This window comes from Epinephelus lanceolatus, chromosome 5 (assembly GCF_041903045.1).
Source record: "Epinephelus lanceolatus isolate andai-2023 chromosome 5, ASM4190304v1, whole genome shotgun sequence".
NCBI lineage: Eukaryota > Metazoa > Chordata > Actinopteri > Perciformes > Serranidae > Epinephelus > Epinephelus lanceolatus.
In genome coordinates, this window is record NC_135738.1 from 46,621,268 (window position 1) to 46,633,157 (window position 11,890).

General features: G+C 38.6%; 1 protein-coding gene across 1 annotated transcript; it reads right to left on the reverse strand.

The window, feature by feature from the left end:
* Positions 1–1,967: 1,967 nt before the first annotated feature.
* LOC144463628 (zinc finger MYM-type protein 1-like) lies at positions 1,968–5,236 on the reverse strand. The gene is made up of 4 exons (XM_078168392.1): positions 3,980–5,236; positions 3,479–3,637; positions 2,313–2,366; positions 1,968–2,131 (listed from the first exon to the last, which is right to left on the reverse strand). Exons 1-4 carry the CDS (start codon positions 5,213–5,215, stop codon positions 2,063–2,065), a joined length of 1,518 nt encoding a protein of 505 aa, XP_078024518.1. The 5' UTR covers positions 5,216–5,236; the 3' UTR covers positions 1,968–2,062.
* Positions 5,237–11,890: the final 6,654 nt, after the last annotated feature.

An 11,890-nucleotide genomic window follows, 5' to 3' on the forward strand; every position in this document is an offset into this window, starting at 1 on the left:
ATTTCAGTAATACTTTATATTAAGGTACTGTAATAAGCGCTAATTAATGCTTAATAACCACCAATTAACCAGTTAATGAGCACTTATTAGACAGAATAAGATGTTTATTACCATTAATAAGACTATATAAGTGTTAATTATGGCACAATTAACACAGTTATTATTGCATATAGGAGCATTATAAACATTTAATAGAAACTTGATAACAGTTTATAAAGCTATCCAAAATATTAATTAATAAGATGTCTATTTACATTAATTATGATTTATAAGGGTTAATTATAGAATAATAACCACATTTATTACTGGTTTATAAGACACTATAAGACCCTATCAGATTAAATTAATTATCAATTAGTTAATAATGATCCTTTGAAGCTACCAGATCTAAAGTGGGAACAGTGTCGTATAAAGGTTAATAAATCATTAATATGCTCTCAGGGCTAACAGTGTCCCGACGTCCCAGGGACTATAAAAATTGCTACTGGGACACAGAGATGATGTGTCTGGGACAATTCCGGGACAGCAAAAAAAAAAAAAAAAATGTATGGGTATCTGAACGTCACTTTTGTCGCTTGAATAATTTCAATAAAAACTTATGAACAGCAAAAATACAGTGGCTTTTGCTGCACCTGATCTGGCTCCACACGCGCACGCATGCACACACACGGAGCTCAACTCGCTGCATGACGGTCACGCTGGGTGCTCGCCACTCCACATCAGAGCACAGAACCTAGCAATGCTGAGATGGTTGAAAAAACTGATGCAAGCTCCTCCAGTGCTGCTCCAGTTGGAGTAGGATGCGACACTTGGCTTTGGGACTCTGAAGACGATGTGCCATCTGTTTCTGCCCCTGTGGTAGGTAAGTTTGTTAAAGTAGGCTTTAGGCTAACGTTAGCTTGTTGATTTTTAGCTAGTTCTAGTTCATTGCGATAGCTAACACTAGTAACTCAGCTAATCATGTGCATGATGGCCTTACAGAGTTATAAAATATGACTGTGTGTTCTACATTTTGATGCTTATGATAATGACGGTAACGTTACAGTTAATCTGAATAAGTGTAACAGTTGTTCCTTTCATTCAGTCAGTGATAATTAGGCTAGCAACTTTAGCTACAGAGATGCAGGTCATGCTTGAACTAGCAGCCAGTGATGTTTCTACATTTCCTACAGGTAAGCTGAGTACGTTATAATGAACACCCAGATAACAATGGTTTTAGCAGAACCTTAGTGTGTAACTGTAACACTCAGAGACATTGACTTTAACTGCGATTAAGAGAGAGTGTGTATGTGTCTGTGTGTGTGTCGCGGCTCGTGGAGGGTGCCGCTTCGGTAGCTTAGTGCGTCACTAATGATCGATCGATGAAGCCAGAAGAAAGTAATCAATTAACTAAACTCCATAACTGCCTTAAAGACATAAAAACCTGGATGAGCACCAATTTCCTGATGTTAAATTCAGACAAAACTGAAGTTATTGTTCTTGGCCCCAAACAACTCAGAGACTCTTTATCTGATGACATAGTTTCTCTATATGGCATTGCTCTGGCATCTAGCACTACCGTAAGAAACCTCGGAGTAATATTTGATCAAGATTTGTCTTTTAATTCTCATTTAAAACAAACCTCACGGACTGCATTTTTTCATCTGCATAATATTGCGAAAATTAGGCCTATCCTGACCCGAAAAGATGCAGAAAAATTGGTCCACGCTTTTGTTACCTCTAGGCTGGATTACTGTAAATCTCTATTATCAGGTAGCTCTTGTAAGTCCTTAAAAACTCTCCAGCTAATTCATAATAATGCAGCACGTGTACTAACAAGAACTAAGAAACGAGATCATATTTCTCCTGTTTTAGCTTCTCTGCACTGGCTCCCTGTAAAATCCAGAATTGAATTTAAAATCCTACTGTTAACTTATAAAGCTTTAAATGGTCAAGCTCCGTCATATCTTAGAGACCTCATAGTGCCATATTACCCCACCAGAACACTGCGCTCTGAGAACGCAGGGTTACTCGTGGTCCCTAAAGTCTCCAAAAGTAGATCAGGAGCTAGAGCCTTCAGCTATCAGGCTCCTCTCCTCAGTGGCGGATTTAGGAAATTTGGGGCCCAAGGCAAAGGCAGGCATGGGGCCCTCTGAAATGAGAAGACAACACACAAAACAACAGGTCAATTATACAGATACATACATTTTAACAGTATTATTTTTTACCAGCAGGTTCTCTGATAGAATACTTAGAATGGATCACATACATAGAATTGATTTCACTATATAAGTTGTTATTTCATAACTGTATATGTGACAGAGATGATTTACCTTTACACAGCTCAAATTTGGGCAGCAGCAGCTGCTGTCCTCTATGTTGTGGTGCTGAAATGAGAAGACAACACACAAAACAACAGGTCAATTATACAGATACATACATTTTAACAGAATACACATGTATTATTTGTTTTACCTTTTGTCCCTCTCTTCCTGTCCCTTTTACTCATATTAATCTCTCTTTTTTCTTTTTCTCTTCCTGTCTTTTTCTCGTAGTCTTTGTATTTCTCTCCCTTTTGTCCTTGTCTTTTTTCTTCTTCTGTCCCTTTTACTCATATTCCTCTCTTTTTCTTTTTCTCTTCCTGTCCCTTTTACACATCTTCCTGTCCCTTTTTCTTGTTGTCTTCATCTCCATTGTTTTCTTCTGTCCCTTTTACTGGTTGTCTTCCTCTCCCTTTTTTCTTTCTTCTTCTTTTTCTCTTCCTGTCTTTTTCCATAGTCTTTGATTTCTCTCCTTTTTGTCCTTGTCTTTTTTCTCTTCCTGTCCCTTTAACTCACATTCCTCTCTCTTTTTCTCATAGTCTTTGTATTTCTCTCCCTTTTGTCCTTGTTTTTTTTCTTCTTCTGTCCCTTTTACTCATATTCCTCTCCCTTTTTCCTTTTTCTCTTCCTGTCCCTTTTACTGGTTGTCTTCCTCTCCCTTTTTTCTTTCTTCTTCTTTTTCTCTTCCTGTCTTTTTCTGTAGTCTTTAAATTCTCTCCTTTTTGTCCTTGTCTTTTTTCCTCTTCCTGTCCCTTTTACACATATTCATGTCCCTTCTTGTTGTCTCCCTCTCCATGTTTTCTTTTGTCCCTTTTTCTCGTAGTCTTTGTATTTTCTCCCTTTTGTCCCTAAAAGCTTATTTTGCGAGCCTTGGCCTCAGCAAATCTTGCAATGAGGAGATCCATATCCACTGACTTCCTGACTTCTTGCTCGATGGAGAGAACAGCGAGTGCAGACAGCCTCTCCTGTGACATTGTTGACCTCAGATATGTTTTAATGAGCTTCAGTTTCGAGAAACTTCTCTCACCTGAGGCCACTGTCACAGGGAGAGTGAGCAGAAGTCTCAGTGCTATACTCATATTTGGATATAGGTCTAAGATATTCTCCTTATAGATATAATCAAGCATCTCAGATGGTGTTGAGATATTTGTGGGGAAGGATCTAACTGCTCCCTTTACCTCAAGTTTCAGGTCTTCTGTATCAACATCATCAAATCTCTGCTCCAGTCTGTGGCAGCATTCATCCAGCTTCCCTTCCTTCTCAGTGCTTCTCATGACGTCAGTGGAGTAGAGAAATCCATACAGCTCATAGAAGGTTTCCATGTGTGAAAATCTTTCCTTTAAAGTAATAAGAGCTTTATCAATAAGAGACAAGAAAAATTCTCTTTTGTAGATCTCTTCTGCAGTTGACTGAGTTTGCTCTTTGCCTTCATACTCAAACTGTTGGGTTGTTCTTCTCTGACGCACCTCTGGCCAGCTCATCTCTACCTCAAGCTTCTCTGCTATTTCCCTGGCCTCTGTTTTGGCAGTGTTGAACCCATCATCCCGAAATTCCTGAAGGAATTCTGTCACTGCCCTGATTTCTTTCCTGACTGTTTCAATACAAACCTTCTGGCTCTGCAGGGTCTTGCTGGCTTTATTTATCTGGAACAACACATTGTACCATACAATGGTACTTACCACAAAAGGCCACCTCTGCATCTCCTTGCAGATGCTTCCAGCTGTTGAAACAACTTCTGCATCCCTTTTCTCCATGGCATATTCCTTTAGCGCAGTCAATGCCTCCACAATTTCAGGAAGCTGGTAGCGAACAGCTTTGATAGCTTCAATCCTGGACTCCCATCTGGTTGTTGACAATGCCTTCAGGGTGAAATTCTTGACGTGCTCTGTGAGAATGGACCAGCGGTGAACTGAGGAGCTGAACAGAGTGTAGAGTCGCTGTAGCAGACCAAAGAAGCTGATGGATGTCACAGATGACTTGACAGCATCCCCAACAACAAGGTTCAAAGTGTGGCTTCCACAGGGAACACACAAAGCCTTGCTGTTTAGTTCTAACACTCTCTTTTGGACCCCCTGCTTTTTACCCTGCATGTTACTGCCGTTGTCGTAAGACTGGCCACGGCAGTTGGAGAGGTCCAAACCTAGTGTTTCTAGGTGCCCTAAAAATGACTCACATAACCCTTTTCCTGTTGTGTCAAGTGCCTGAAGAAAACCAACAAAGTGCTCATGAATGGAGATACCTTTTGAGGTTTCACAATTCACAATCCGTAGTACCACTGAAAGCTGCTCTTTGTGACTGAGGTCTGGAGTGCAGTCCATGATAACAGCATAATATTTAGCTTTCTTTACTTTCTCCACAATTGCATCGATTGTGCACTTTGCTACAAGGGAGATGAGTTCATTTTGAATGTGTTTGCTCAAGTAATTGTCACTTAGCTCTTTGGCCTGACTTCTCCTCAGATGCTCTCTCATAATTGGGTCAAACTGAGCCATGAGTTGAACTTGCCCAAGGAAATTTCCATTTCCAGGCTCAAACAGCCTGTCAGAGTGGCCACGAAATGCTAGATTGCGCTCTGCCAGATGTTTAACGATTGCAATCAATCTTGTCAGTACCTCTTTCCAGCGATTTACTTCAAGAGAAAGAAGATTTTGGTTCACCTGATCTATAGCCGTGTGTGTCTGGAGTTTCTGCGATAGGTTGCGCCAAGCATCCATATTTGCAATGTCCTCAGCTGACTTTTCATGCTGTCTCAGGTGGGCTGAAAGATTTTTCCAATCATTAAACCCATCCTCACTCAGCTGATTGCTCCTTTCTCTGTTTCCAAACAGGCGGCAGCAAAAACAAATAACACAGTCCTTCTTTTCACTGTAGACAAGCCATGATCTGCATATCTGTTCTCCATTTTTCATTTGCATGTAGTAATTGCTGCTAGTAAATCTGCGCCCATCTTCATTTCTTGGGAAGATCCTGTCCTTCACCTGAAGTGGTCCTCTCTGCACTATTGAGCAGCGTGCACCTTTGGCCTGGCCGATGCTGAGACTTTTGTCACTCTCTTTCAGAAAACTGATGGGTTACAGGGAGCTTTGTGGAACACTGTATTCCCGAACAGTCAATCTAAGTAACAAAACTTTTGAAAAAGCCAAATGAACTCAGATCTGTCATTTTTGTAGAACTCAACTCAGAACTATTAGGGTTTCCAATCCTTTTTTTCCTGTTTTTGACAATTGTGGTTGCATTAAAAATCAATATAAAAAGGAAATATGTCCTTATGTTGTGTTTTCACCACCATTGGTAGGCTGAATTCTCATAGTGAATAAAGCAGATAACTCTGAATCAATCTGCTCAAATTTTTTAGGTTCAAATAACGCATGTTTGTCTGAGTATGCCATTTTGAGGAAATGAGATTTCCATGATCCTTTGCTAAAGAAAATAATAACATACTAGAGTGAAAAGAACGCATCAGAATTCTTTAATGTTGAAATAATGATTGATATCTGGATGTTGCAATAGGTGCATAATTAATAGAATTATTAACTTCAGTGAGTGCATAATAAAGAGTTTATGAATTTCAACAAGACACTGTTCCCACTTTAGATCCAGTAGCTGGAAAGATGCATTATGAGCTGTTAATAAGTGGATATTAATAGTTTATTAACCTTTATAAGACACTGCTCCCACTTTACATTGGTAGCTACAAAGGATCATTATTTACTATTAATAAGTGCATAATTAAGCATTTGTTAACCATAATATGGCATTTATATTGACTTCTCTCCTTAATGTTAATAAACACCTTATTAATTTCATCTTTTAGGGTCTTATAGTGTCTTATGAACCAGTAATAAATGTGCTTATTATTCTACCATTAACCCTTATAAATTATAATTAATGTAAATAGACATCTTATTAATATTTAGTATAGGTTTATAAACTGTTACCAAAGTTTCTATTAAGTGCTTATAATGCTCCTATAAGCAATAATAACTCAGTCAGTTATGCTGTAATAAACACGTAGTCTGGCGCCCCAGATAAAAATGTCCAAAAAACACATAATTGAAACCACAAAATATCTCCATACTGCTTGTCCGTAGTGATCCAAGTGTTCTGAAGCCCTGACATAAAAAGTTGTTTGGAAAAATGTCATTTGGACTGTGTTTTTAGCCTCATTGTAGCCTGTAGCTCTTACTGCTTCTGTGTACACCGAGCTCACGTGTGCACGTTTGTGCGCGAGACCAGCGAAAGCACGTGAACACACATGAAGGCGGTGCCCATGTTTCATGGTCTCACGCAAGCACACACAAGTGAGCGCCGTCCACAGAGAGGCAGTTAGAGCTACAGGCTACAATGAGGCTAAAAACAGTTTAAATGACGATGATATTATTTTTGCTTATTTCATTATTGTTATTATTGGTTTACTTTTTAGTAGTGTTGTATTCTCTGAGGATGACTAATTTTAGTAACTATCCACAGTAAAAAAAAAAAGAAAAAAACAAACAAAGAAACAAACAAAAATAATTTTATACACTGGGCCTTCAAAGTGCTACATCATTGGAAAGGTCTCAACCTGGAGAGTAACATATGTCAGTATGATGATTCTACATGGCTCCTGCTTTGAGCCATTGACCATTGAACCTTGACCTCAGTGCATGTTTGAAGGCGTATAACTCAGCAACAAGAGGGGGTACAGACATGGGACCAACTGTTATAGAGAGCTCTTGACCTCAACTATCATGTGAGTGTAGTCAACAACTGGGGGTGCTGTCAGATATGGGTAAAATATGGATAAAATTAATTTTCATCCATTTAGAAATTAGATATTTAAAATCTGATTACACAAGTGTGTTTACCATCCCCCTAAAGTCCACAGTGTACTCTCAATTCAGTATTTACAACTTCAAAATCTAGGAAAAATACTTATATTTTTCAAAAACTACAATTCCCTAGGACCGTGCCATGCAGCTTGATACATACCAGCAACATAGTTGTAGTTCTTCTGATTTGCAAAGTAGGGTTCTAAATAGGATTGTAAAAAGATATATCTACTGAATATATCTAATATCTAGTAAAGCCGAACTAGTAATTACACTGCACCTAGATGAACTATGTTTAGAAAAAGTAAAGATTGTTGGCTAATTTTCGGTATCTTAGCTAATACGCTAGAAACAGCGTTTTTGGGACGGTAGGTTTTTGCAGCTTGTAAAATAGAGTTGTAAAATAGGGTCGTAAAAAGACAGATCTACTGAATATATCTAATATCTAGTAAAGCTGAACTAGTAATGACACTGTACCTAGATGAACTATGTTCAGAAAAAGCAAGGATGTTGGCTAATTTCAGATATTTTAGATAGTATTCTAGAAACGGCGTTTTTGGGACTGGGAGTTGTCAAATAGTGTCATAAAAAAGTAAATCTACTGAATATATCAAATATCTAGTACAGCCGAATTTTCATGTTATTATTATTGTCATTATTATTGGTGGGAAATTATAACAAAGGAATATATTTGCCATTTTAATATCAAGAACACTTTCGTGTTTTTGTGTGTACACAGGACGTTGTTGAATCAGGGAATCTGTGTGACCACCACGACAATGGATCCTAATTGACTTTACATTGGCATTGTTTCCGTGGTACCGGCACATAATTTCAACCCATTACATGCTACCATCACGGAATGCAGTGTTAAGAGGTCGTGGTCATTTCACGTATTTCTGTGAGATCAGGTTGTGCACGCCACACCTCCATCGGTCCAATAAATTACACCTTGGTGTAATTCACCCCCAAAATTCAAATTCTTGCTTCCCATTGGGCGACACTGGCCGGATCCAGGTAGAGTCAGATGGAATCCCCGCTGATGTCACCGAGACCTTAACTGCAGCCGTTTGTCGTCGCTCCCCGCAATCCCTGTGGGACGAGCTGCTGGAAGGAAGACCCAGCTTTCTGTGCACAAGTTACCGTTAGGGAGCACTTAAAACGTTTGAATTCAATTCACCCAGGCCGCCTGTCTTGACTCGCTGGATGAGGAAAGACCCCCTTTTTCTTTATGTTTAAACACTCCAAGGAGAACCAGAGGAATGCCGGGCAACCCAGCCGTTCCTCAACATCTGCAGAGTTTGGAGAAAACCCTTTTCTCCAGAAGAAAATGGCACTATCTAGGCCCCGCTTCTTCAAACAAATCAACTCTGCTGATCCCTATTCTGCCACACCGAGGACAGCCCCATTCATCCCACTGTAGGACGCTACAGCAGCCCTGCGCACTCATCCCGGAGCAACGAAAGCCAGTGGATGGGACACATGCTTGTCACTCCAAGTGATCCAAGTAAGAGAGCTTTAGTCTGGGCAGAGACTTCATTTAGTTTGTATTTTGAACTGTTGCTGTGGACTTAAAGGACCACCGCGTCCTTTTGACATTTGATCCTTGATTGCTGTTTTGTTGTTGCGCTCATCACAAGCCAATCTGTTGTTATTTACTTGGTGGATAACCCGCCGTTAGTTTGTGCCGGCCATGTTCTCACAATGCACTGTATTCCTATCTGTAACAAAGACCAGATGATGGTGGACTGACCCCAGTTTGTCTACCGGCCTTTGAGGGATAGGAAGGCGACCACTGTATTCCTCCACACACACACACATGCACAGATCCACTTGCATGGTTTGATTTGCTGCTTCCAGTTAGTTGCTCATTATTAATTCAAGTGCTTGATTGGTTATCGACTATTGCCTTAAAAAAACATTTGTGACTTTACTAGCACAGTGGTTATTTTTGCATTGTTTGTTTTATCAACAGCTGGTTGAGATGGTCAATACTCGGGTTCATGCCTTCTAACCTATCTGACTGTTAATACACTGAACAAAAATATAAAAATATAAAATATAAACAAAAATATGACTAAATACAAGTTGGTTATTGATTCCTGATCCCAGGGTGGTGCCTCAGAATTATTAATTTACAATAATAAGTTATTTTCTCAATTAATTACAATTAGTAATTAATAATCAATAACCAACCTGCCTTTAGTAAACACCAACACAAGATAAAAACATAAATTGGTCACACATGACGGACAAAGTGTGTAAACTGTCCAGATCATCTCATCCATCAGAGTACAGGGTTGATACTGAGACTTTCCTGGTGCTACTTCTTATCTGATGGTTTAGTAGTCTGTTGAGTGCAGGAACAGCTCATCAAACAGGAGCCTCAGGACAGAGCATCTGGTGCCTCAAATGACCTGTTAAACATGGCAGATTCACTGTTAGATTACACTGTCATGTAATAATATCAAGGTGATTACAGTATAACAGGAGGACAAGAGGCCCTAGTTAACTACAACATCAGCTTACATGTGTAATTATGGAAATAGCTACAAAGAGTGTAGAACATGATAACAAATCAGTTTTATCAGTTATAGAAAAGGAAACTTATTACAGAGGAACTTTTGACTTTGAGTGCAACTTGTTTTGTGACAAACCAAAAGCTTGTAAATTCAGCTTAAGGTGCAAAAAACAGCCTAGAGAGACTTTGTGGCGCTCTATAAAGTTACTCACAATAACGTTACAGCAGCAACAGACATATGGACCAGCTGACCAGTGGAGTTCATGGACAACAACAGGCCTTCAAGGAGCAACAAAGCCTACTGAGCTAACAACAAAGTCAGCTGAGCTAGGACTGCAGTACGACATTTCACAAGAAGCATGTGAAAAATAAAACAGCTTGTCAAATCCAACCAACTTCTTTCATTATGTAACTGGCTTTAAATGAATAAAGCTAACCTACAATTGGCTACGCAACATGTTAACGTTAGCTTCAACACACAAACATGCAAAATACACTGTAAAACATCATGAAAATAGCTAAACTTACAGCTTCCAAGTTTGAAGTTGGGTCACAAACACAATTCTGTTGCTGGTATTGTATTGCATTGTATCATACTGCATCATTTCATAGTATGGTGTATTGTATAATATTGTATTATATCATACTTTATTATATTGCATATGTTGGGATCACTGGACTCAACAGATGTCATGTTCATTTGTGCAACTGTAAAATTGGACATGTAAAGGCATTACCTCAGCCCACACAACATGACTGCTTAGGCCTAAACTTCAGACAATTCATGGACTGGTAACTTGACAAGTGGACACAACATTAATTGTACAGGCTAAGCAATACTGTTAGTTTGGTCAATGTATTGATTTGATGCTATTTTATGAGTCACTGTTGTGGTCTCTTTGTAGTCAGGTTATTAGTTGGCTTTGCCAAAGCTAAGTTAATGTTGTAAGCTAATGCTTTACACAGACAGACAGTGTGTCTCAAATCGCAATAGTATGGAAAAATGCAGTGTACTATTGGTGTACTAAATATAAATGTTAAATATTAAATCTAAATGTGCTTGGTGAAACTAAATATTACATGTCATGACAAATAGAATTTCCCCAAACATGGTTTCTGTCATTTTAGGTAGTTCTTGCTGATGAATGCTCAAGTGTTCATTTTCTCAGATTAGTTTGGTTTTGATTCGTTATTTGATGCCATAAACCCAGTCTGACCACCCGGACTTTTATTTTGGTACTTTCGGCTACCGGCAGTGTGCATATGCATATTAGTTAAATATTTAGTTTCACCAAGCACATTTTGATTTAACCATATGGGCCCAAACGACGCAAAGTGTGTCCAAATTCACATCTGTTCTTCTCTATTGATTTTCTCTGCAACCCTTCGTCATAGCGTCATATCACGTGAAAAAGTGGAGCCACAGTTTTCCGACAAGACCAAGCACTTGTCGGTAGTCCAATGTTTTAACAAGGGAAAAAAATTATAAAGTTACACTAAAATTATGTATAACAAAGCTTTCATACAGCTTTGCACACACATTACTCTTGGATGGATTACTCGCGAATTCACAGAAATGCCACGCATATCACATGAAAGCGCAGGACCAGAGCTTTCAGATGACACCAAACACATTATTGTGCTGTCATCCCATCACGCTATAAATACAAATCAATTGTCTACAAAATAAAAACCTGACAAATTTCTTTACAATCCATTACAGATCTTGTTATCATTCACTTCATATAGTGAGGAATAATATTAATACTATTTTTCTATTATCTTAGATGTAAATATTGAATGTTTCTTTCAAATAAAACACATTTTTGACTTGTGAATGAGTCAATGGAATTTCTTGCAATAATAAAAAAATACTGGCAATTATGTTCGCCTGGCACAAACCACATGTTTTGGACAACTGTGAAGTGACAGAATGTCCCACCATCATGGTTCTTATATTGCCAGATTCCAGAGATTCAGAGAATCCAGAGATTCTCCCCTCTTCATATATGGCAGAATATTTCTACTTCCAACTTGCTATGGTGAGATACATGTAAAAATGTAAGAATTTAGTAACACAGATTGTTTTTTTTTCATTGATATAAAAATTAATATAAAATACAGACACCAAGATAGACATGAAATGATGGCAAATCTGGTTAGCCCAGATCGTCCTGAAAAAAAAAAAACAAGATATAGCATGTGTATGTAGCCTTTATAATGACTGTGATATGAGCTTAAAAGTAAAGGCAGTAAAA